The 27,518-nt window shown below is 35.7% G+C and overlaps 1 protein-coding gene and 1 long non-coding RNA gene across 2 annotated transcripts in view; one reads left to right on the forward strand and one right to left on the reverse strand.

Annotated features, from left to right (window-relative positions):
* Positions 1-27,518, forward strand: part of LOC131383398 (uncharacterized) — a 90,086-nt gene that overhangs the window by 39,712 nt on the left and 22,856 nt on the right. The window contains exons 3-4 of the long non-coding RNA XR_009213388.1: positions 1,277-1,336; positions 11,641-11,711. This is a non-coding gene — a long non-coding RNA (uncharacterized LOC131383398). The remainder of the gene's footprint in view (positions 1-1,276; positions 1,337-11,640; positions 11,712-27,518) is intronic.
* LOC116466426 (large ribosomal subunit protein eL21-like) lies at positions 6,910-7,395 on the reverse strand. The gene has a single exon (XM_032754941.2). It carries the CDS (start codon positions 7,390-7,392, stop codon positions 6,910-6,912), a length of 483 nt encoding a protein of 160 aa, XP_032610832.1. The 5' UTR covers positions 7,393-7,395.

Below are 27,518 nucleotides of genomic sequence, written 5' to 3' on the forward strand. Positions count from 1 at the left end.
AGCAAAAATCATGCCACCATACTTCAGCCTGGGCAGCAGAGTGAGACATGGTCTCAAAAAGGGGAGAAAAAATGTCCAAGTGTAGTTTATCCCATGTTTGACATTTGAAAAAGTAATCAGTATAATTCATGGATAATGTTATTTTATTATTTTTTGTGTGTGTGCCCTCCCATTCTCAGAGGGAAAGATAAGGTTACAGGTAAGTTTTACACAATGTCTTTTTATCAAATTAAGGAAGCTCCCTTATATTTCTAGAAATCATAGGTGAGTTTAGCAAGAAAACTAGATCCAAAATCAACATAAAAAAGTCGTGCTTATATTCTAGCAACAAGCAATTAGAAATTAAAATTTTAATACAATTTAGTGTCAAAATATAAAATCACTTAAGAGGAAGTGACGACATATGTACAAGACCTTTACACTCAAAACCAGGAAACATTGCTAAGATAAATTAAAGATGAACCAAATAATGGAGAGTTATACCATAGTCATAAATTAGAAAACTGATTACTATAAAAATGCTAAGTCTTCATAAATTGATGTAGAGATTAAAGATAACACCAAGCAAACCCTCAGGAGGTTTTTTTTTTGTTTGTCTTTTTTGTTCTGTAGAAATTGACAAATTAATTCTAAAACTCAATGAAAATGTGAAAGTCATAGCATAGATTAAAGAAAAAAACTTTAAGAAAACCCAATACATTTATGTAATTACCTACATATTTTATAAATTATTTTTAAATAAGAGTAATAAAGACAAAATGGCATCTGTGTTCAATGAATAGATAATTGAAATAAAATGAAGAGTACAAAAGTGACCCACATATATAAAAACAACTAACTTTTCAGTAAACAATTTGGGAACCACTAGATATGCTTATGCAAAATTTAAGCTTAAATACATGCTTCACACTGTATAAAAATTGACACAAAATGGATCATAGACTTAAATGTAAAATGTAAAATTTAATTTTCTATAACATAGGAAAAAAAACCTTTGTGACTCAAATTATAAAAAGATTTCTTAGATACTACAGCAAAAGGATGATGCTGAAAAAAATGAACTGATAAAATGAACTTCTTCATCAAAGATGGTACAGTCGATCCTTGAACAATACAGGCTTGAACTGCATGGGACCACTTACACGGGGATTCGTTTCAGTAAGAGTTACATTGAGTGTTCCTGTGTCTCCTGCTTCCCCTTCTATCTCCTCTACTTCTTTCTTCTCTGCCACCCCTGAGATAGCAAGACTAACCCTCTTCCTCCTCCTCTGCCTAGTCAGTGTGAAGACAATGAGGTTGAACACCTTTATGATGCTCCACTTCCACTTATTGAATAGTAAGTGTATTTTATCTTTCTTATGGTTTTCTTAAGAACATTATTTTCTCTATCTCACTTTATTGTATTAATAATAAAATAAGTAAATTTACAGTATATATTCATGTAACAAAAATCTGTGTATATTGACTGTTGATGCTATTGGTAAGACTTCTGGTCAACGTAGGCTATTAATAGTTAAGTTTGATCAATCGAAAGTAGTAAGTAAATTTTTGACTATGCAGGGGTCGGTGCTGCAACCCCTGCATTGTTCTAGGTTCAGCTGTATACAGATGGCAAATAAGCACAGGAAATAGAATTTAACATCACTAGTGGTTATGACTATACTAATAAAATCTACAACAAAATTCCAACACACAATTATTAGAATGGCTACAATTAAAAATACTACACAGGCTAGATGCAGTGGTGCAAACCTGTAATCCCAGCACTTTGGGAGGCTGAGCTGGGTGGATGGCTTGAGCCTAGGAATTTGAGACCAGTCTGGGCAACATGGTGAAACCTGTCTCTCCAAAAAATATAAAAATTAGCGGGGTGTGGTGCTCGCCTGTAGTCCCATAGTCCCAGCTATGTGGGAGGGAGGCTGTGGTGGGAGGATAGCTTGTGCCCGGGAGGTTGAGGCTACAGTGAGACAAGGTTGTGCTGACGCACTCCAGCCTGTGCTGTAGAATGAGACCCTGTCTCAAAGGAAAAAAAAAAAAAAAACCTACAAAATGTGCTCAAAAAGATATGAAGAATTCAGAATTCTCATAAACTGCTGACAGGAATTTAAAATAACACAATCACTTGAAAAGCAGTTTGGCAGATGCTTAAAAAGTTTATATACGAATGTATGATCCAATCATTCCATAGTCCAGATATCCATACAAAGATCTGTGCATTAAGGTTTACAACAAGTTTCTTTGTAATAGCTCCAAACTGGAAATAAATACAATGTCTACCAATAGGTACAGGTATGAACAGACTGTTACATCTATACAATGGGATACTACTCTGCAGTAAAAAAGAATATACATACACACTACAGTATGGATGAATCTAAATAAATAATGCTGAGGGAAATAAGCTAAACAAACAAAAGATTTGATATATTATTCTATTTATATAAAATTATACAAAATGCCAACCAATCTATAGTGACAAAAAGTAGATAAGTGGGTTCCTTAAGGTGGGTTTAGAAGAATTCTAAGGAGAGTTGGAAAGAATTACAACGGAGGTAATAAGACATTTTGCTAATTATACCTCAATAAAATTTATTTTCAGAGTAGTCTCATTGGCAGTGCCAAAACATTCCAGTCAAATTAGAGTTGTACAGGAATCAAAAAGAGATTTATCTTAAGGCAGAAGAATGTGAAGAATTGAGCAAATAGAAATGGAGATTATGCGAACTCAATTACGAAGCTAGAGATGAATAATACTTCAAAAGAAGATCTTTAACCATGCTATATCCTTCAGAAACCAGTTTTGCGTGTGTGTGTGTGTGTGTGTGTATATATATATATATATGCTTTTCAGGATATGATTTTTGTGAGTTTTGGTTTTGTTCTCTTTCTTTGTTTCATGTTTCATTATTTATACGCCTTAATTAAAGAACCTGGCTAGCCTCAGCTTCTCCGATTGCTATTCAGTCACAGTTTCACACCTAGCATTCTAACCAGGCTCTTTTGAGAAACTGGTTGGAAATGAGTCAGAATAGTTATGCCAAAGTGGTACATAAATGTTAACATAAGCCTTTGATCTTCCTAAGATCTCACACTGGAAAAAGAAGGTTGTTTTTCTCCTTCTAACACAGTCTTTTAGAACTCATTTTTCTTTAAATCTTTCTTTAACATTTATTTTAAGTCTTTGTTATCGAAATACAAATAAAATGTGAAAAGGATTGACCATAAGTAATCATCCAGAATAATATGACCATACTTCCAGCTAGGACACAATTATGGGTCTCTCTATGAATTTCCAAAACATATGTGCATTTCTTAGGATGTTTTCTTCATTTTATTATGAAAGATTGTCTCCATTGTGTGTTTTGTCACTCTAAAATGTTCTACTGAAACTTGTTACTGTTTTTACTGCATATGTATATGTGTATATATATATATATGTGTATATATATATTATATATATATATATATAGTCTTTTTAAACACGTTACAACTACTAGGTTTCACCCTGTGGTTCAGTATTGCATTTGATAGAAATTCATGTTATTTCAGATGATGATAAATATATATGCTACACTTACTACAATGAGAAATTTAGCAACTATGATACATTGGAAAGATATTGTGGAGACCCAAGAATATTAGTAATTGAAAATTAGATTTGCTATTGAAAAATGGGGAAAATTTTACATTAATTAACAGTGAATCAATTTATAATTATATTTTGTTATTATATAGCAATGTGAAACAATAGCTGTGGTCATTGATATTGTAAAACCATTAGAATGGAGTGACTTTATTGAAAATGAAACTTTTTTTCTGTTTCTCTTGCAAAAAAAAAATGTAAAAAATGAGCTAAAGTCTTAACTAACCTATAGTAATAAAGCTCATAGAAAAGATAAATTTTTGCTCAATGTCATTGTAATTGTTAGAGTATATTATTATTATTATTATTATTATTATTATTATTATTATTATCATTGTAAGACCATTTAACACGAGGACTACCCTTCTAAAAAAATTTTAAGGGCACATTACTGCATGGATAACTATACGTACTATGTTATACATGTGGTCTTAGAACTTACTTATCTTGTGTGGCTGGAACTTTAAACTTTATACTCATTGAACAACTCATTTTCTTTTCCCTCAGTCCCTGACAACTGCCATTCTAAGCTTTCCTTCTGTGAGCTTCCATTGTGTTAGAGGCCTTATGTAAGTGAAATCATGCAGTATTTGTATTTGTCCTTTCGTGTAGCTTATTTCACTCAGCTAATGTCCTCAAGTTTCATTCATGTTGTCACATATTGTAGGATTTCATTTTTTTAAGGCTGAATAATGTTTCATTGTATGTATACATCACATTTTTAAAAATCCACTTCCCTTTCAGGGGACTTTTAGGTTGTTTTCTCATCTTGATTATTTTAAATAATGCTTCAATAAATACGAGAGTGCTAATATCTCTTTGAGATCCTGATTTCAAATTGTTTGAGGTAAACATCCAGAAATTTACTTGCTAGATAATAGCATAGTCATATTTTTGGTTTTTTGAAGAACCTTCATATTGTTTTCCATAGTGATCGCACCATCTCTCATTCCCAACACAATGAACAAGGGTTTTAAGTTCTCTACAGGTGTGCCAATACTTATTTTTTGTATTCTTGATGATAGCCATTCTAACAGGTATGTAGTGATATCTCATTGTAATTTTGATTTGCATTTCCATGAAGCAGGTGCTGTTGAGTATCTTTTTATATAACTGTTGAGTTTTCGTATTTTTGTTGGAGAAATGTCTACTCAAGCACTTAGCCCATTCGTAAAATTGGGTTATCAGTATTTTTGCTATTGAGTTATAGGAGTTCTTTAAATAATTTTGGACTTCAAACCTCATCAGATATATGGCTTGCAAATATTTTCCACCTTTTAGTAGGGTGTCTTTCCACTCTAGTCATGGTTTACTTTGCTGAGGAGAAGCTTTTACATTTAATTTCGTTTCTCTTGTTCTGTATTTGTTTTTGTTGCTTGTGGTTTTGGTGTCATATTCATGAAATCATTGCAAAGGTCCATATTGTGAAATTTTTCTACTATATTTGCTCATAAAAGTTTTACAATTTCAGGTCTAACGTTTAAGTCTTTAATCTGTTTTTGGTTGATTTTTGTATATTGTGTAACAAAAAAGTCTGATTGCGTTTTTTTTTGCATGTGTGTGGATATCCAGCTTTCTCAGCATCATTTTTAATAACAGACTATACTTTCCCCATTGTGTATTCTTGGCACCCTTGTCAGAGATCAGTGGCTGTATATGCATGGACTTATTTATGGGCTCTCTGTTCTGTTTCACGGGTCTATATGTTCGTATGCCAGCATCATACTATTAGTTACTATATCTTTTGAATATATTTTGACATCAGAAAGTGCGATGCCTTCAGCTTTGTTCTTTATCAAAATTATTTGGCTATTTGAGATCTTTCGTGGTTTTATATAAATTTTAGAATTTTCTATTTCTATAAAAATGACATTGAAATTTTGACAGAGATTGATTGAATCTGTAGATTGCTTTGGGTAGTATGGACGTTTTCAAAATATCACAAGTTCTAGTACATGAACATGGAATGTTTTCCCATTTTTTAAAATGTCTTTCATTTCTTTCACTTTTTTTAATAGTTTTAAATGTATTAGTCTTTCACTTTCTTTGTTTATTCTATTTTTTTTTTTTTACTTTGACGCTATTGTAAAAAGAGTATTTTCCTAATTTCCTTTTCAGATAGATACTTGTATATAGAAACACCACTAATTTTGGGATGTTGATTTTGTATCCTAAAACCCTACCAAGATTATTCATTAGTTCTCACGGATTTTTGGTAGTCTTTAGGATTTTCTGTATATAGAACCTGCAAACAGGAATAGTTTTTAAGTGACAAGAGCATCCTTGTATTGATCTTGATCTTAGTAGAAACGCATTCAATTTTTTAACACTGAACATGATGTTAGCTCTGGGCTTGTCATATATGGCCTAATATTCAGTAATTTACTTTTATTCCTAGTTTGTTGAGAGTTGTTATCATAAAATGGTGTTGAATTTTATCAAATGGTTTTTCTGGATCTATTTGGGTGTGTGATTTTAGTCTTCATTTTGCTAATGTGATATAACAAATTAATTGATTTTCATATGTCCACTCAACCTTACATCCTATGGATAAATCCCATGTGGTCATGGTGTATAATCCTTTTAATGTGCTGCTAAATTTGATTTGCTAGTGTTTTGTTGAGGATATTTGGATTTATGTTCATCTGGGATATTGGCCTAAAGGTTTCTTATAGTGTTTTGTTTGGCTTCTATATCAGTGTAATGCTGGCCTCATTAAATGGTTTTAGTTTTGTTCTCTCCTCTTCAAATTTCAGAAGAGTTTGAGAAAAAATGGCATTAATTATTCTTTAAATGTTTGATAGAATTTGCTAGTTAAGCTGTCTGGTCCTGAACTTTTCTTTGTTTGGAAGTTTTCGATTACTGATTTAACTTGCTTACTTATTGGTCTGTTCAGATTTTCTGTATTTTAATGACTCAGTTTTGGTGGGTTGTATGAAGTTTTCCATTTTTTCTAGGTTATTGAGTTTGAGTATAATCATTCATATGTATTTGTTATTATCCTTTGTATTACTGTGGCAACAGTCATATTATCCCCTCTTTAATTTCTGAATTTATATTTTGAGATTTATCATCTTTTTTTTAGTTTAGTTAAACGTTTGTCCATTTTGTTTATCTTTTTGAAAAACCAACTCTTAGTTTTGTTGGTTTTCTTTTTTGTATTGCTTTCTCTATTCTCTAATTTATTCATTTGTGCTTTATTCTTTTTTTTTTTTTTTTTTACAGCCCAGAGGTCCTTTATTATTATTATTTTTTTTTAACACCTATTATGCCATGAATTCATAGGGAATAGGTTCCAGCAGCTCAGGCTCCTTCCCACTGGTCCTCACAAAGTGTGCTTCTCTGGGTGGAGCAGGCTGGCGCTTTAGTTGAACCCAGGTACCTTTCTCTTTGGCTTCTTTCTTTTTCTGATCATTTTCCTTCACGCGTTTCAGGAAGCTATCTTGGCTCTTAGAGTGCTTAATGTGCTCAATATGCACATTAATTCCCTTGGCAAGAATCTTGCCCTTAACTTGTTTGTTTACAACAATGCCAACAGCATGCTGGGTAACATTGTAGGCTCTTCCAGTTTTGCCATGGTAACACTTGTGGGGCATTCCTTTTTGAACAGTACCCATTCCCTTGATGTCTACAATATCACCTTTCTTACAGATTCGCATATACGTGGCCAAAGGAACAACTCCATGTTTTCTAAAAGGCCTAGAGAACATATATCGGGTGCCTCTCCTCTTTCTCTTTGTGTTTGTCATTTTGGTGAATTACTGGAAGATGGCGGTTCCGGCCGAAAGGATGCTTTATTCTTTATTATTTTCTTCTTTATGATAAATTGAGTTTCATTTGTTTTTCCTTTTCTAGTTCCTTGAGATATAAAGTTAAGTTGTTTGAGATCTTTCTTCTTTTTTAATGTAGGTGTTTATTGCTGTAAGCTTCCCTCTTAGTGATACTTTCGTTGCATCCCGTAAGTGAAGAATGATGTGTTTGCATGTTTGTTTGTTGCAAGTTTTTTTCTAATTTCTCTTTAGATTTTTCCTTTGACCTGTTGGTTGTTTAAAAGTGTTGCTTTTAATATTTGTACATTTTTCAGTTTCCTTCTTTTATTAATTTCTAGTTTCATTTTATTGTGACCAGAGAAGATACTTCCTATGATTTAAATTTCCCTAAGTTTGTTAGGACTTGTTTTGTAATGTAACGTGATCTATCCCAAGAATTTTTTTTTTTTTTTTGGAGACAGAGTCTCCCTTTGTTGCCAGGGTGTGATGGCTGTAATACCGAAGCAGGGCAGAGAAGTGCTGGGTAGAGAAGGGCAGGGTCTCTGGCGAGGGCTCCACCCTGGGCTTGTGCCCATGGACCTAAGTGAAAAACAGGTACTAATGTTTTCAAGCCCAAATGTTTCATTTTCCAAGACCACTCTGGCCTGCCATGCCCCCATCCTGTGTCTATATAAACCTGAGACCTTAGCGAGCGTAGACACAAGTGGCCGAACATCCAGAAGAGTAGAGGAACAGAGATGCAGAGAGTGGCAGAGAGCAGCAGGGCCGCATGGCACAAAGGGAGGGAAGAGGCCTCTGAACCTCAGCTGAGAACAGCCGGACTCCAGGGCAAGATCACCTTCCACTCCATCCCCGCCTTCCAGCACCCCATTCATCTTGCTGAGAGCAACCTCTACCACTCAATAAAGCCTTGCATCCATCCTACAAGCCCACATGTAATCCTATTTTCTTGGCATCCTGGGCAAGACCTCAGGATACAGAAAACTGTCACACTGGCCCTCTGCCTTTGCTATAAGGCAGAGGGTCTATTGAGCTGATTAACACAAGCCATTTGCAGACAGCAAAGCGAAAAGGGAACATTGTAACACACGCCCACTAGGGCTTCAGGAGTCACAGACACTCACCGTAGATGCTGCCCTGGGGCCGGAGCCCAAAAATGCTCCCCATGGCCTCTGCGCCTGCCCTGTGTACGCTCCCCCTAGTGCTTTGAGCAGCAGGGCGACCAAAGGAACAAGCCACACCCCTGTCACACCTCCTATGTGGGGGATAAGGGAACTTCCCTTTTTCAGCGGGAGGGCAGTAGCACCATCTCGGCTCACTGCAGCCTGCACCTCCCAGGTTAAGCGATTCTCGTGCCTCAGCCTCTGGAGTAGCTGGGATTACAGGAGCGGGCCACCAACCCGCTAATTTTTGTATTTTTTTAGAGACAGGGTTCCGCCATGTTAGCCAGGCTGGTCTCCAACTCCTGACCCCAAGTGATCCTCCGACCTCGGCCTCCCAGAATGCTGGGATTACAGGAGTGAGCCACCATGCCCAGCCCTGAATAACGTTCTTTTTGCACTAGAGAAACGTGCATTCTGCTGTTGTTGGGTAGAATGCTCTGTTTATGTCTGTTAGGTCCATTTGGTCTGTAGTGTAGTTAAAAGCTGCATTTCTTTGTTGACTTTCTGCCTAGTTGCTCTATTCTTATTGAAAATGGGTAGTGAAGTCTCTTAGTATCATTGTATTGTTGTTCAATTCCTCCCTTCAGTACTGTCACTGTTTGCTTTATGTTTAGGTGCTCTGATATTGGTTGCATATACGTTTGCAACTGTTATATCTTTCTCAAGGAGTGACCCTTTTATTATATAATGTCACCTACTTTCTTTTTTTTTACTTAAACTATATTTTGTCTGATATAAGTATAGCTGTTAGGCAACAGGGGTACCTTAATGGCGCCGGTTCCGGGTTCTTCTCCCCTCCTTGACCAGGCACTGTCTGAACCCGCCAAAGAAGGGCCAATCAGAAAGAAGCATCTCCCGCCTTCCCTTGAGCCCGCCCCACGTAGGCCCAAGGGATATAAAACCCAGCACGCCAGCAGCTCTCTTTCTCTCCTCTTCTCTTCTCTCTCTCCCCTGCGCGACCTGACCTCTACCTCTCCAATAAAGATCTCTTGGCTGCCACCGGTGTCGTCTCTGACTAGCCTGTCGCCCTTCAATAGCCACTACTATTATGTCTTGGTTACAGTTAGCAAGAATTATCTGTTCTCACCTCATCATTTTCAGCCTGTGTGATTTTTAGATCTAAAGTAAATCTGTTACAGAGAGGAGAAAATTGGATATTCCTTTTTTTCCTTCCATTAAGCTACTCTGTCTTTTGATGGAAGGAGTTTAATATATCTATGTTGAAGGTAATTATTTAAAGGGAAGGATTTATTATTGCTTTTTTGTTTTCTGTTTGTCTCATAGTTATTTTGTTCCTCTTGTCCTCTCTTGCTGTCTTCCCTTGCGATTGTTTTGTTTACATATTTCTGTATTCCTTTCACCTTATCTTTTGTGTAACATTTATACAGGTATTTTCATGAGGCTACCATGTGTCTAATGTAAAATACATTATAGCAGTCTATTTTAAACTGAAATAGCTTGACTTAGTCATATACAAATACTATACACTTTAACTTCTTCCTCCCTATACACAATTTATGTTATTCATGTGACAATTTAAGCTCTTTATATTGCTTATCTGTTAACATATTTTCATTCATACTTAGTTGTAATAATTTTTCCTTTTAACTTTTATACTAGAATTAAAAAATAATATGTACTTCATTGTGACGGTAATGGAGTATTCTGTATGTCAACGTATTTATCTTTACCAGAGAGTTTTATATGTTTTTATGCTCTGTTGCTGATTAGCATCTTTTCTTTTCAAGATGAGAATTCCCCTTTAATATTTCTTTTAATGAAGGTCTAGTAGTGATGAACTTGCTCAATTTTGGGGGATAGGGGCTGGGAAAGTCTTTGTTTTCTTTAAATTTTCGAAGGACATTTTTTACTAGTTATAGAATTCCTCATTGACAATTATTTTTTTCTTTCAGCAATTTGACCCTACAACATTCTAATCCCTTCTGGACTGCAACGTTTCTGCAGAAAAATTTCATGATGGTATTGTCAAGGTTCCCTTATACATCACAAGTCACTTTTCTCTTGCTGCTTTAATAATTCTCTCTTTGTTTTTGACAATTTGATTATAATGTGTCTTGGTGTGTGAACCCAAGGTGTAAATTTCCTTGGGTTTATTTTACTTGGAATCCTTTAGGATTCTTAAGCCTGAATGTCCATCTCCTACACAGATTTACAAAGTTTTCAGCTGTTATTTCTTTGAGTAAGCTTTCTGGTGCTTATCTCTCTTCTCCTGCTGGTATTTCCATATGCATATATTGGTCTGCTTGAGAGTGTCCCATAAGTCTTTTAAGCTATTTTTATTCTTTTTCGTTCTTCTCTGTGTTTGCTCTTTTGACTGTATAATATCATATGACCTATCTTTAAGTTCACTTAGTCTTTTATTTCTGCTTGCTATAGTTTGCTGTTAACTCCTCTTGAATTTTTTTAGTTGAGTATTGTATTCTTTAGCCCTAAGATTTCTGTTGGTTTCTTTTTACATTTTCTATTTCTTTGAAAGAATTCTTACTTTATTTTTGCATTATTTTCCTGAGCTAGTTGAGCATTTTTATGATGGTTATTTTGAATTATTTGTCAGATAATTAATATACCTCCATTTCATAAGAATCAATTTCTGGAGATTTGTCTTGTCCCTTTGGATCTCATTTCTCTCATTCTTCATGTTTTCCTCTTTGTGTTGGTGCCTACATTTAAAACAAAGAAACAAACACAAAACCTGCCACCTCTCCCAGTATTTGTGTATTGGCCTATTATAAGCCAAGACCTTCACCAATCTTCCTGACCACTCAAATCTTTGTGGTAGTTTGAACCATTGTCTTTATTGCTAGCAGCCCTCAAGCATCTAGAGTATGCCAGATCCTGTTAGCATGGCAAGACAGGTGGGGCAGAAGTTAATTCCTTAAGGACCTACCAGAAAAGTTGGAACACTTTATGGTTTGACTTTTTTCCTCTCCAGAGAGAAACTGGTAACTGGAGTTATTTGCCCACTAGTCCTGTGTTTAGCCAAGGGGTAGAGCTATACTGCGTGCCTACTCACTATTTCAAGACAACATTTTATTCTCCATAGCCATCAGCAGATACCATATGCCAGATGCTGTCAGCTCTTTGGGACCAGCAAGACTGAAGACAGTCTCTCAGGTAACATGCCGAAAATTTGGGATACCAAATGTGCATTCTAACTCCTTTGCTTCTCAAGGAGAAGCTGGGAGCAGGGCTTCCATCTTGATCTTATGGATTTGTGCTGGGTATGGGTATTATGGCAAGAGGTATCTCCACTGCTTCTACCAGTTGTGAAGTGGCTGGTTTCTCACTTGCCTAGGGTACAGGAGTCTCTAAGCTTGTTTCTAAATTTCTCATAAAAATAATTGATTAATGTACTGCTGTTGAGTCAGTGTGTCTGTCAGGGAAGAAGAGTTCAGAGCTTCCTATCCTGACATCTTGCTGAAATCACTTCTAGAGTATATATTTTTAATCATGTCTGAACATCTGGTAAAAACAAATATCCATAAAACATTATTATTACTTCATTTTTTCCAAGAGAGTATATGTTTATTATCTAACAAATCATAACTTAGTCAAAAACATAACTTGTAAAATTGTTTTTGTCTACACTGTTTACATTAAGTGCTTCCATATTTACTAATAATATATAATTAGTTACCTGCTTTTTCTTATTTTTTTCTCCTGCCTAAATAATAGATGCAGATAAAATGATCCGTTTAGAATAGCAACAACTAAACAGAAAAATTGATAAATTTTATGAATAGAATAATTTATTTACAAATGCACAGATGACAGTGACTAATACATATATGCAAAAAAGACTTTAGTAATTAAAGAAATGCAATTCAGCTCATTGAAATTTTCGACATTTAATATTCACAAAATGATATTCAAATAAGCAAAAAAGCAGATAAATGAATCATCTCAACATTGCTAACGAGTATAATTTTGCTCTCCTATTTATAAAATTATTTTGGGAATAAGTACAGTTCTCTTTTATAATATAAACTATATTTTTTTAAAAGTTATGGCCAGGCGCAGTGGATCACACCTGTAATCTTAGCACTTTGGAAGGCCAAGGCAGGCAGATAACCTGAGGTCAGGAGTTCAAGACCAGCCTGACCAATATGGTGAAACCACGTCTGTACTAAAAATACAAAAATTAGCCGGGCATGGTGACTGGCGCCTGTAGTCCCAGCTATTCGGGAGGCTGAGACAGGAGAATTGCTTGAACCCAGGAGGCGGAGGTTGCAGTGAGCCAAGATCTTGCCTCTGCACTCCAGCCTGGGCGACAGAGCAAGACTCCGTCTCAGAAAAAAAAAAAAAAAATTATTAGAAAACTCTGATGCGGCCGGGTGCGGTTGCTCACGCTTATAATCCCAGCACTTTGGGAGGCCGAGGTGGGTGGATCACGGGGTCAGGAGATCGAGACCATCCTGGCTAACATGGTGAAACCACGCCTCTACTAAAAATACAAAAAATTAGCCGGGCGTGGTTGCAGGCGTCTGTAGCCCCAGCTACTCCGGAGGCTGAGGCAGGAGAATGGCCTGAACCCAGGAGTGGAGCTTGCAGTGAGCCGAGACTGCCACTGCACTCCAGCCTGGGCAATAGAGCGATACTCCGTGTCAAAAAAAATAGAAAGAAAAAAAGAAAAAACTCTGATGCAAAAGAGCAAATGAGTAAAAATGGTTATGAATAAGAAAGTTTAGGACTTTTTAGTTTCTAACCATTTTCTCCCAAGTGAAACTATTACTTTTATAATAAAATATAGCAAACTCAGTTATTTTTCTTCCAGGAATTTCAACAATAAATGTAGTTTTATACTTTGCATTTGTTGCTATAAGTCTAAGCATCACTGAGCAAATCCAGAGTTTAATAATATTATGCTTTTTATCCAAAACTGTTTTTTCCTATTACCACTGGCATTAATATTGGAAGGGCAGGTAATATCCATTCTTAACATTTTAATAGCCTTTATTCCACATGATTATAATCTACAATATCTGTTGTTCAAGCAATAGTTTTTAAAAGCATTAGTTACTGATGGTTACTAAATCTAAGCAATATTTATGCCATTAAAAATTGTGCAAGATGCATAGTATATTAATCAATTTTATGTTCACTTTATTGTGATAATTTGTTGTATAAGAGAAAGCCTGTTTTAAATTTTTAATGTTGTTAATATATTTAGATTCAATGGTTTCATTTCTAAGTATTTATTTTAAAGACATAGTCAAATATATGCACAGAAAGTTTATTATAGTTTTTAATTAGTATATTTAAAATATTTTTATGAGCAAATTTTTCTTATGCTGACATGGGGAAATATAAATAAATAAATCTTTAAGAGGATACTGGTTAAACTTATGTGTTATGCAATAATATATACTACCGTAGAGTCAATAAACTTCATTTTATATGAGAATATCTTTGACATAATAAATGTTTGCAACATATTAAAAAGTAAAAATTATTTCAAAATACAGAAATAATTCACACATTGCTTCTCAGGCATTTGGCCAAAGTCAGGCACAGCAATAATATACTTTTATAACACAAATTTATTTGCATATTTGTTGCTTTTTATATCAAAAGATATTTAGAGACAGATATATAAAAATCATGAGATAATATATATCAAAATGCCAGGAAAACAGTAATTTTAAATTAACTAATATGTATGGAAAATATTATTTTCTTGTGTTTTTCTGACTTTTTCAAATGTTTTACATTACATATATATTATTTTAGCTATTAGAAATGTATAGACAGAGGCCAGGTGTGGTGGCTCAGGCCTGTAATCCCAGAACTTTGGGAGGCCGAGATGGGTGGATCACCTAAGGTCAGGAGTTTGAACCCAGCCTAGCCAAATTGGTGAAACCCCGTCTCTACAATAAATACAAAAATTAGCCGGGCTTGGTGGTGCACACTTGTAATCCTCGCTAGTTGGGAGGCTGAGACAGGAGAATTGCTTGAACCCAGGAGGGGGATGTTTCAGTGAGTGGAGATTGCGCCACTACATTCCAGCCTGGGCAACAGAGTGAGACTTTGTCTCAAAAAAAAAAAAAAAAAGAAAGAAAAAATAAACATATAGAAAACATATAGATAGTGTATACACTTTTAACAATTAAAAAATTTTTTTAACATAAATATATATTTATATATACAATTTGGCAATATAACCCATCAAAAAAGTTAAAAAGCAAACACTCCATTCAGGATTAAACCATTATATAATTTTAGTTTAAATCTTCTAAATTATTTCTTTCTTTATTGTTTGTTATTTGTATTGAAATTTTAACATTTTAGTTTTTCTTTTTTGTTGACTACCTAACCTTTCCTCACATTAATGAAGATCTTTCATCAGTTAGGTTTTTCTAGCCTCAGATATTCTTTGTAGGTTTCCACCTTTCTTGCTTTTCTTTCCACTCTTTGAAAATAATTCACATTCATTCTTTAGGTTACTGTTTAAATATCTGCTCCTCAGTGTAACTTATGATAGATCTTCAAAATAAATCAGAACCATGCATTATAGTTTCCTTAACTTTCTTATATAGCATTCATAACATTTAATGATTGTGTCTATTCATGCAGTCATTTTATTTCTATATAGTTACTACTAGACACTTTATTTTATATTTCAATTTATTAACTCATTCAATCTTTCAACAGCAACAACAAAAAGGAGCTTCTGCTAAGTTCTAGGCAGCATTGAAGGAGCCTATCTTTCAGTACATAAAGCTGATAGTGTTCTTAACCTCATGGAGAGTACATTCCAAGGTGGAAAAGAAAATAATATATTTCTACAACTGTGGTTAGTAGTAAGTTCCCTGAGGAAAAATGAAGCAGGGTAAGGAGATGAAGACCGATTAGGAAGACAGGGTTCTTTTATTTTAGAGAATGAGGAAAGATTACAGTGAGACTAATGACCTCAAAGCAAAAATCAGAATGAAATGGAGTATGCTATGCAATGATATGTGGGAAAAGAGATCCAAGCTGAGGGAATTGCACTTGCAATTGATGAGAGAACATAGAAAATTGTAAGAACTAGAAGCATGTCAGTGTCACAAGACCAGAGTAAGTCACTAAGAGCGATGTAAGATGAGGTCAGAGAAATAGAAAAGGGCCAGATCACGTAAGGTTTATTCTGGACGTGGTTAGGAATTTGGATTTTAGTTTGAATGTGATGGGAAGTCTTTGGAAGATTTTGCAGATGGAAATAAAATAATCTCCATTTTACTTATTACAAGATTATTCTAGCCTGGCATGGTAATTCATGCCTGTAATCCCAGCAACTTGGAAGGTAAAGGCAGGAGGACTGCTTGAGGCCAGGAGTTCTAGACCAGCCTGGACAGCATAGCAAAACCCCAGCTGTACAAAAAAATAAAAAGAGAAATTAGCCGTGTATGGCACACACCTGTCGTTCTAGCTATTCAGAGGCTAAGGCAGGAGGATTGCTTGAGCCCGAGAGTCCAAGGCTGTAGTGAGCAATGATCACTCACCACTTCACTGAACCTGGGCAACAGAACAAGATCCTGTCTCTTAAAACAATTAAAAAGATTATTCAAGCTTTTATACAGAAAACAAACATTTGGAGAGTAATAGTAGAAACAGAGGCCACCTAGGTGAATATTTTAGTTGCCCAAGTAAGAGGCGTTCCTGTACTAATACAGCCCATCTCCTCTTACCATACATAAATGCCCCAAGATTCAACTCTGTATCTGCTGACTACACAAATACTAGAGAAAAATGAATTAATATATATAAAATCTATCACTAGGTTTTATTTTTATAATTTTCAAGAACTTAGGCCAGCAGTCTAACAAAGGACTACACAATTTTGCCCAAGCTCAGCTATTGACCATTTTTATTCTCAATGTCACCTAGTATAGAAATCTATTAGAAATAACATAAAGCCATTGACAGTTTTTATGACCTTTGTGTGCCCCGTGACTCAGTGTACAGGAATCATTACTAGGCTAAACTCTAAGAACTCAATATAGATCTTGAAAATCTTACAAAACTGCACCTAAAATCTCCCAGGATAGTCAGAATCCAGATTAAGAATCTCAAGATGAATCAAGTAGTAATTCCCAAAATGCAAATCAGTGATCCCATTCCCACTTTTCCCAAAGGCTTTATATTTTTCTTCTACCTCAGTAGCTTGTCCTCATTTTGTTTGTTTGCCTCACTTTTCTTACTTAACGTGGTAAAACATAAACGTATTTTTATATAATAATGGTATAATTTTTCTGGCTCCATCTACAAATACCTCATTAACAATTTAGTCTGCTCTATAATGATGGATAGTCAGAGAGTTAATAGACAATGACACCAGTTTGAAATGTGTTCTTTAACATTTAATTGACAAAATTAAAACTACTTTGGAGAAAATTAGCTCCTTTACTTATATATGACTTTGTTTTTCAAATAATTCCTTTACATGATTACCAATGTTAAAAGGTGGATTTTATTTGGACTGGGAAGCTGTGCACACAATGCATGGATATTTCAAAACAATAATATTTTCATATATTTTGAATTTCCACAACTTAAAGCCTTAGGAAAAGAACAAAGGGCTAAACTATGAGAACTCAGTATCAATAATGATGTCCTATGGGTGCTTCATAACTCTTATTTTGATTGTTTTTCAACCTAATGATTTTATAGCCAGGCTCCATGGAAAAGACTGTTGGACACTAATTTATTCTATTCTTTTTTGGGCAGAACATAGTAGCACATTTTGGGAAATATTTCTTTAAACTATAACTCTAATTTGGCCCAGGTTATACAGAGGTAGAAAGATTTTCTACTCAAATAATGTCTGCTTTAGAATAGTTGACCTCCAAACAAAAATGTTAATCCTCCAGCTCAGCTGACTTTTAAACCATGTTTCTGAATTAAGAGTAGATGTGCTGTTTGTAATTCAGTTCCTTTTGGGAGTGACCACCTCAAATTCGCTGCCACTAGTAACATGCAATCAAAAAATAAATAAAATGTACAGAGGACTCCTGAAAGGTCCGTATACCAACTTTATATGGTTGAATATTTTTCACTGAACAAAGTCAGAATATCAGCATATTTCTATGACCGCATATTTCTATTTATTTTATTAATGCTTTTATATAGCAAGCCCACACTGGAGACACTATAAAAAGTGCAGTGAAGTTCCTATTTATTGTAGAAACATTTTTAATAAAGTCTTATGATAAAATCTCATTCTGAACTCAGATTTAGAAAGATGTGTACTTCTAAGCAGTGTCTAGGTTTTTATCTTATATTTGGCGTGACTCATTACTGCTCTTATATTTATTTTGTCTTATGTCATAGAAAACATTGAGGTAACAGTGTCTTGCCATTTGTCAGGCCCACAGATAAGACCACCCAGCATTCACTTCAAGCATTTAGCTTACCCTTAGTTTCATTTTGTTTTGCTACTGAGGCATTATCAAGGTATTTTTGGCAGCTATCAATAACCTCTGGGACTTAGAGGTGAGCAAGGCCTTGGGAAAAAATATCCAGCTGTAGAGCAAAGATTAATGCTCCCTTGCCATAGAGCAGTTACTGTATATGTCCTGTCCTCTTGAATCTGCTGGGCTATGTGAGCACATTTGGGCCAATGACCTGTAAGCTGAAGTATGCAACTTTTAAGCCTAAACTCAAATGATTCCCCAACCCTCTTTCTTCTTCTTAGCACCAATTGTATGCTGAAACTCTGGGTGACATTTGAGAGTGACACATTGAAGATGGCAGGTTTTCAGCCATATTGGCCCCTTCAATAACAGCATTGAACATAATATTTCTCTCCACCCTCCCTACTGCCACCAACTGGAATTTACTTGAGTATATATAAACCACAGAAGTTTAGAGCATATGTTTTTCATCAGTTACAGGTACCTTAACTAAAACCGAAATTTGCACCTTAAATAAGGATACAATCCACATTAGCCAAATAAGATGAAATTAAGGGTAAGCTAAGTGCTTCAAGCAAATGTTTGATGGTCTTATCTCTGTGCCTGATAAATGGCAAGACATTGTTGCCTCAATGCTCTCTGTGTCAAAAAACAAAAGGAATATAAGAATAGTAATGAGTCACACCGAATGTAAGATAAAAACATACACATTACTTATAAGTATATCTCTTTCTAAATTTGAGTTCAGAATGAGATTGTATTCCTATTCCCAAACACTGTCTCATGTTATCAACTGGAAAACATTTTGTGAAACTGAGTGAGGTAACTTGAGGAGCAGACTATATGCGAGCTAAATCTATAGATTAGATTAGATTGAAAAACCGAAAGTTAATAATGTTTGTTGATTGTTATTGGTAGCATTTAGCAAAATGTTTGAAAAAGGAATTCACTTGAGAGAGATCAGATGGTTTTTCAAGCCAAACTAAATTTAAAAAAAAGAAAAATTTAGAGTCTTCCAAAATGAGAAAGTATCATATTAAGTAATTCTAATCTCCAATGGGTAACTAATAAACCAAATAATGGTAAGGATGTGGAGCGAGAGGAACTTTTATTCATTGCTGGTGAGAAAGAAAAATGCTATAGCCACTTTGGAAGACAATATGGAAGCTCCTTACAAAACTAGATGTGCTTATACCATATGATCTAGCAACTTCACTCCATGGTACTTACTCAAAGGAGTTGAAAACTTATGTTCACACAACAACCTGTACATAAATGTTTATACCATATTTATTCATAATTGTCAAAACCTGGAAGCAGCCAAGATGTCCGTTACTAGGTGAATAGATAAATAAACTGTGGCATATCAAGAAAACGTAATATTTTTCAACAATAAAAAAATGAGCTATAGATTTCTGGGAAGACATGGAGAAAACTTAAATGCATAGTACTCAGTGAAAGAAGTCAATCAGAAAAGGCTATATACTGTAGTATTCCAAACATGTGCCATTCTGGAAAAGTCGAAACTTCTTGGATAGGAAAATAATCAGTAATTGCCAGAATTTAGGTCGAGAGAGGGAAAAATAAGCAAAGCAGAGAGGATTTTTAGGTCAGTAAAACATATTCTTATATAATACTGTAATAACGAATAAATGTCAGTATACATTTGTCCAAACCCATAATATATACAACACTGGCAGTGAACCCTAATGAAAACTGTTGTTTTGGAGTAAAAATGATGTGGCAATGTAGGTTCTATCAATTGGGACAATATGGGACTCTGTTAGGGATATTGACAATGAGGGAGGCTGTGTATGTTTGGGATCAGTGAGTATGTGGGAAATCTCTGTAACTTCTCAATTTTACTGTGAACCTGAAACTTTTCTAAAAAATGAAGTCTATTACAACACACATGTGCATTCACACACATACACAGACACACAGAGAGAGCGAAAGAGAGAGATTAAGTTATAAGTATTAAATGTCTGATCTACAAGGCTCAGTAAGTCTTATGGCAAAAATTTAAAATGTGGTTTTCCCACCTATTATTTTAGAGAATCACAAAATAGCTACTAGTCATATCTCAATAACTGAGATATTGCGGTAGGGAAATAATGGAGCGAATAGCTTTGAGAATTATGCCATAACTTTCTGTGTTATGCTGGCTCATGAATTTAATAGAAAGAAAATTGATAAAAATCCTACTAAATTTTTGAAGAAATTATACTACAAAATATATCTTATAAAAGCATTTGATTAATAATTTTTGAAAGAAATTCTGGCCACCTGTACTTGCAGAAATGGAAGGAGAACTAGAGGGATTTCAGAATTGTTTCCTCTTGAGAACAGAAAGGGAAATAGGCATTGGAAGAAGAGACTACAAAGACAGGTCAGAGGGACATCTCAGAGCAGAGACATATATCTTTCTACCAGAGATTTTGCTTGCCTTTATGGTATGTAGTATTGTCCAGCATGGAATATTGTCTGCTCTTTGTTCTATGTGGGTTCAATTGTCTATATTCTAATTAATTGAAAATAGACTAAATTGATCTATCCTAAGTCTAGCTGCTGAAAGGCTTCTGCACAATGTGTCACACCTCTTCTTTGATGTTGCTATCATGATAGAAACTCCATTGCCCTTGGTTACAAATAAAGCTCTGTTGTGTTTACACACTGGAATTTGAAGGTTTATTTATTATAGCAGTTACCATTACCTTCTATGACCCTGAAACCATTACCTTATTATCGGATGATATGTTATGTAAAGGTCAATTGTAGACCAAATTCTGCCAGTGATACAATATTTATTAGCAAGAAAGTAGTACATAAGCCACCATATCACTTGTTCCTATAACATGTTATTCAGCATTTTGACAAATACCTTGCATAAAATTTGACTAGAGGCCAACAAAACAGTATTCTCGTTGACAAATCAGCCAATACTCTAGTTAAATCTGCAGAGTTCTGTGTGAGATGGGGTAGCACAGAAATGAACAATGCATCAGAGAGCGAGAACTGGCTGCTCCTGCTTAATTATTATAGCTCGATTATATGTACAAGGCTGTCTATAAAATGTTTCTATCCAAACATGAATCTTGAACACCACTAATTTCACCAATGATTTGTGGTGTAGATGTCATCGCTTTTGTTAATTTTAGTGCAAAACAGAATTTAGTCAATATACTTTGCAATTCTGAGGGTGAATATTTCTGATTACACTAACTATATTGCTAACAATATATACTAATTGTGGATTCATAATGAATATATGTCAAATTCTAGTTATTCCATAGGATCTATGGTTTTGTGATTAAGATACTTTGATGCTCTTTAAACATCAGAAGGAGTGAAGACTGAATTTAACCTATATAAATAATTTTTTTATATTGAAATACTTTAAGGAGATATTTCATTTAATTATATACATAAAGTGTATAAAGTCATAAATATACAACACGAAGCATACACACCAAACTAATCAGCACACAGAATAAGATAAAGAACATTTTCTGCGTCCCAGAAGTCCCTCTCATGCACACTCCAGCCCCTACTCCCTCATTTGAGGATAATGACTATTCTAATTTCTAACCTTTTGTACTAGCTTTGCTGGCACTTGTTTGTTTTAATCAGTGTGTACATTTTTATGTCTAGTTTTTTTTGCCCAACATTATGTTTCTAGGATTCATCCATGCAGTTCGTGGAGTTATAGGTTGGTTCATTCTCATTGCTGAATAATATTCTATTTTATAAAACTGTATTGATATTTCTATCTGCTCTACTATTGATGGACATTTAGGTTTTTTCCATTTTGTAATATTACAAATCATGCTGCTAAGAAAGTTCTAGTACCTGTCTTTATTACTATTAGCTATATAACTAAAGGTAGAGGTGCTGGATAATAAAGCATGAATATGTTTAACTTTAGTAAATATAATCAATAGTTTCCAAGTTGGTTATACCAGTTCACACTCCTACTACCAGTATCTGAAAAAAAATTGCCTCCCATTATCAATAAAAAATTGGCATTGTCTAAATTTCTCATGAATTATATTATGGTTTCATATTTTGTTTCAATTTACATTTCCATGATGACCAAAAAGTCAAACACTTGTCAGATGTTTTATGACTAGCATTATTATTAAAAACTTATAAACAAATCTATCAAATTTCAATCAGCTTTGACCACACAAGATAAAATTTTCATAAACCTTTCCATACTCTTTCTTTCTCCAACTTTCTATATTCACTTAGTTTTATCTGTCACCCCCTTTTTATTTTTTCAATTTAAAATCTTAAAACTAGATAAAATTACTTTTCCTTTAACAAAAAATACATTTTATGCCTTCCTTATATTTTGTACCAAAAACACAATATATTTTCCATACACATTTCAAATACAGAAATGTTTCTCTTATATTTAGAAGTTTTAACTATATATTATTACTTACAGTGTTAACTCTTAGTAACCCTAATTTTCAGTGCAAAACATAGGAAGCAATTTTAAGCGTTATGTATTAGATGCATAGCCCGGGACAAAGGACAGAGCTTTGAAGGCAATGCCTGGAAAATCTGACCCGTTCCAGCATGGCCAAAAGGCACAGCTGGGCCAGGGAGTATGGGGCTAAGGCAGTGCAGACACACATATGTCCTCAGGCCTTACCATGGCCACTTGACTAGGCTTTAGAATCTGAAGGCTCAAAACCAAAGGCATAAGCTCATAGACAAATCAAGCAAGTATCACCAATTCACAGAAGCAAGTTTTATAACCTTAAAACATCTAGCAGTGATAGTATAAGTTTGTCCAACTAGTAGACCCAAGCAAAATTTCTCAAATTCTGAAAACATTTTTATTTTGTTTCACCAACAATTTTAACACTCATTTTATTTACCAAAGATTACTAAACTCACATAAACTTGCAAAACATGTAGGCTTACTTACTTATAAGTGATTATTTATTTGTAAGACAATTTCATACTATGTAGACAATATACAAATACAGATATGTAGACATGCATACATAAAAATAGAGACAGTACAAATATAGCTTTGATTTTAAAATTTTAGCTGTAAAATAGGGAAAACTCACTAGCTTAAAAGGACGTTTGTATTAAATTGTGCCTCTGTAAATATAGTAAGTTTATCTGTCCTACATGACTGAAGCACTTACCGAGTTTTGGAGAAAATAGTGTAGCAAATTTACATCTCAAAGAGAAGGGAGAATTTAAGCTTTTTCAAGAAGAAGTTTAAGTTTGTTAGAGGAAGACTAAGAATAATTGCCAAGGTAATACAAAATCATAAGAATTCACCACAGATTTGTATAAGGAGATCAGTTTTATTTGGATAGGTAGCTTCTCATTTTGGCTCTGTTTTCCAATTAGACCACGGAGTTCAGGATGAACACATTAACAAATAGGAACAATAAAATATTTGCAGTTTTCAAGGCCTAATATTTAAATATGTAAAAAGTAGGTGCAGGCCGGGCGCGGTGGCTCACGCTTGTAATCCCAGCACTTTGGGAGGCCGAGGCGGGCGGATCACGAGGTCAGGAGATCGAGACCACGGTGAAACGCCGTCTCTACTAAAAATACAAAAAAATTAGCCGGGCGTGGTGGCGGGCGCCTGTAGTCCCAGCTACTCGGAGAGGCTGAGGCAGGAGAATGGCGTGAACCCGGGAGGCGGAGCTTGCAGTGAGCCGAGATCGCGCCACTGCACTCCAGCCTGGGCGACACAAAAAAAAAAAAAAAAAAAAAAAAGTAGGTGCAGCTGATAGACAGAACATCTAGATTTTCAAAAATCAAGATTCCAACCTTTTTTTTTTTTTTTTTTTGAGACAGAGTCTCACTCTGTCGCCCAGGCTGGAATGCAGTGGTGCAATCTTGGCTCACTGCAACCTCCGCCTCCTGGATTCAATCAATTCTCCTGCCTCAGCCTCCCGAGTAGCTGGGATTACAGACAACCGCCACCACAGGTGGCTAATTTTTTGTATTTTTAGTGGAGACAGGATTTCACCATCTTGGCCAGGCTGGTCTTGAACTCCTGACCTAGTGATCCACCCACCTTGGCCTCCCAAAGTGCTGGGATTACAGGTGTGAGCCACCATGCCCGGCCACTTTCAACTTTTACACTGAATCCCAGGTGCCCAAAAGGAAGTAAATGCCATGGGGGTGGCTGTGCAATGCTTCCACAGTGCACCTAACCACCTGGGCATTTTCCTGAGGATGGTGGATGATACAATGCCAATCAGCCCACTCTGTGATCAGACTTCCCTCATGGGAGTCTTATCACTTGGTAGCAAGTGTTCCCATAGCCTCCAGATATTTAAGCCACACCTTTCTTATCTCCAGGCCCAAAGAAATAAGTAGCCCCTTGCAGTCACAACCATTCACTGCACTGTCAGTCACCTCAGAAACTATATAACCTTCTCTAGTAACTTGCCAGCTATTACACACCCAAAGATCCAGTTCTCTCACAGTATTAAGTAATCCCTGGTACTCTCCAAAGCCAAAGAGATCACATAGTTTAATGTGAAAGAGAGCAAAGCTTTAGACCTGACAGAAAACTGCCCATGTCTCTTCAGACTCCAAAAGTAATCCAAAATATCCCAAAAAGAGTGTGTTCAGTGCCTTTTTCTGTGTTCCTGAAGGGTCTCAGCGGTTCTAGATAACTCTTCTAGATGTCTTTACATGATATTGAAGATGGCCAAGAGGAAGGAGGAGCAGAAGTAAAGGGGAGTACAAATCTTAGAGGAGCCATTTTCAGAAAACTATAGGTTTTCCAACGGGGTCAAGGAAGTGTTGCATTTTTTCTTCAGCAAAATTGTACCAGCAAGAAAGAAAATGAACAGAGGGACCAAACACATAATTAAAAAGTGTCACAACTGACTGAAAAAAATTTCCCAAAATCAGGATCCAGAAGAGAAAAAAAAAAAAAAGAAAGAATTTTTTTTTTTTTTTTCAAAAAAAATTATTATAACCTGATACTGTCAGCTTTTAGTTAAGCTGACTTCTGGCCATAGAGCTATTAAAAAAATCTTTGCAAATCTCTTATCAGATTTCAATCAGGACAAACAGCCAATATTGCTGCCTTTTAAACTGTTTCTTTCTTTCTTTTAAATCAAAGATACCTTTCTAAGTGACTTACCAAAACCAATAAGCCTTTAACCAAGGTTGTGACTTAAACAAGGACATACTAGATATCTCCAAAGAGATGCAGAGCAGTGCTTGCAAGATTTATAATGACCCCAAAACAGCTTAAAGAAAAGAATGTTTCCATAGTCTCTAGAATCTCAGCTTCTTAGCCGACCATCTACAAACAAAGGCCCCAAATTCGCATATGGCCCAAATACGAAAGAAGTCAAAAGCTGGCCATGAAAGAGAAAAATTATCAATAACTAATGGGTACCCCCCCCCAGGAATTCAAGAGTCACACAAATAATTTCCAATGGTGTACTTATTCCATTGGGAATAAGGAGGGACCCAATTCCATAAACCTCTTCATGGAGAGCCCAGGAGGTAATTTTTCATGTTTAGAATAACTTTTTACCTTAGCAAGAGGTATTATCTGGATAGAGAATAGACGAGGCAGTTCCAGTGATCCTCTCAGTCAAAAAACTCACTCTCAGGAGTAGATTAAAATAGCAAAATACTCTTGTTGTCACAGACAGTTAAGGACAACGTCTGAGCACAAAGTGCCTTTGTTATCCCACAAATGTGTGAAGGGTCACCAGTCACAGACATGTCAATCCATGACACCAAATAGGCTCTCCTGGGATTGGAGCTTCTCAGGACTGACCAGGCAACAAAGGGGTTGAGATGACGAAAGTCCTGTAGGGATGGGACTTTTCATTAAGACAAATTTCCCTGACAGCCTGACACCTTTGGAACAAACAGTTTGCTGCTTAAAATTTTATGTGCCTCAGTGTTTCCAGCCATTTCAGACTGGCCACCAGAAGTAATCTGAAAATCATGTCCCTCAGATGGTAGAGACCAGGAGAGACTCCTTCAATTTGGTCATAAGTCAAGCTCTTAAAGACTGAAACAAGACAGGAGGAAACCTCATCCAGTTATATTTTGGGAACCCACGGTAAAGTTTATAGACACTTGTCTGATCAGAATCTCAAAACTGACTGGTCTGCAAAACCAACTTGAATGTCAGGTTTGTAGAAGTTTTAGGCCCTTGTTCTACTCTGTGGTACCCCTCTTTATGACAGAAAACACAGACAAGGGAAAATACTATTTCTGGCAGAAAAGGGATCAAACAGTATGACGATTCCGATCAGAAAGTATATCAGGGTTGCTATACCCAAAGCTAGTCACATGAATTCTCTTCTCCCATTAATCAAAATTTAGCAAAGAGAGACAGTGATATTTACCTTCTGTGTGACTGGATTCCACAGACAGAGAGGCTGAAAGCCTGGCTGGTAAGAATCTCTTACCTGCTCGCTTGTCAGGTCCTGGGTTCCCTTTACTGTGCCTTCCTGAAGAGCAAAGCGTCTTTGGTATGCTGCTGGTTGTGCCAAAACCGTAGGGGCCAAGGGAACACTTCTCCTTCACCCACTTTAGGTTCCCTGAAAAATCAACTCACAAAAAACCAGATTAATGAAAGACACACAAATTAATTAATTTGAATGGGGGAAAATCACAGAGCATTTACTCCACTGTGCAATAGGGTACAGATGCTTATATCCACTTCTTTTTAGGAGGAAGAGAGATGGGAAAGTGCAAATTATTTCAAGGGAGTAGTAAATTATATTTAGGGGACTCAATGGGCTTGGATGCACAGTGGCCTGGGACAAAGTCTGTTGGACCCACGTAACAGACAATGGTTTGTGACAATAGTCTGTCCAGGTGTGTTGACTGATTTCAGTCTTTCTTCATGCAATATGAGTTCAGTTATTAAAAGCTCAAGGAAGGAACCAGAGGTGATTATTCTCTTCTTTTGTGTGTTCAGACTTTGGGCAGATAAGGGAACTCAGAGAACAACTTCATCTCGTGCATTGGAGGGATAGAGGGTTAAGAGAAGGTGGGGGAAAGTGTGTGGGAGGGGAAAGGTCAAAGAGACCTTGAGAGGCTTCTTCAGTTCATCAGTTCAAAAGTGCCATATTTTTGGGGTGTCAGTATCTGAGCCTCAGCCCAACACTGTATTGTTAACTACAGGCACTATGTTGTATAACAGATCTTTAGAATTTACTCATCTAGCATAACTTAAATTTTATACTTATTTACCCCTCAATTCCAGCCCCTGGCAACTCCTATTTCTATGAATTTTACTACTATAAATACCTCATATGTGGGGGAAAGGTGGCCTAAGTTTGAGGCTCATCAAGTTTTCTATTTGGTTACTCTATTTGGTTATTCTATTTCTATTTGGTTACTCCAGCTCTGCCGGTTTATCTCTGGACTTGCCCATTTTCATGCCATCTGAATTCTTAGTCTTTTGGTCAGGCATGAAATCCACACCTACACCCCACAGAATTGGCTGTAATCACCCTGCCATCTCTATTACTCTTCTGTAATAAAATTTTAAGTC

The sequence above is a fragment of the Hylobates moloch genome, unplaced genomic scaffold, assembly GCF_009828535.3.
Source record: "Hylobates moloch isolate HMO894 unplaced genomic scaffold, HMol_V3 SCAFFOLD_4, whole genome shotgun sequence".
In the NCBI taxonomy this organism is placed as follows: Eukaryota; Metazoa; Chordata; class Mammalia; order Primates; family Hylobatidae; genus Hylobates; species Hylobates moloch.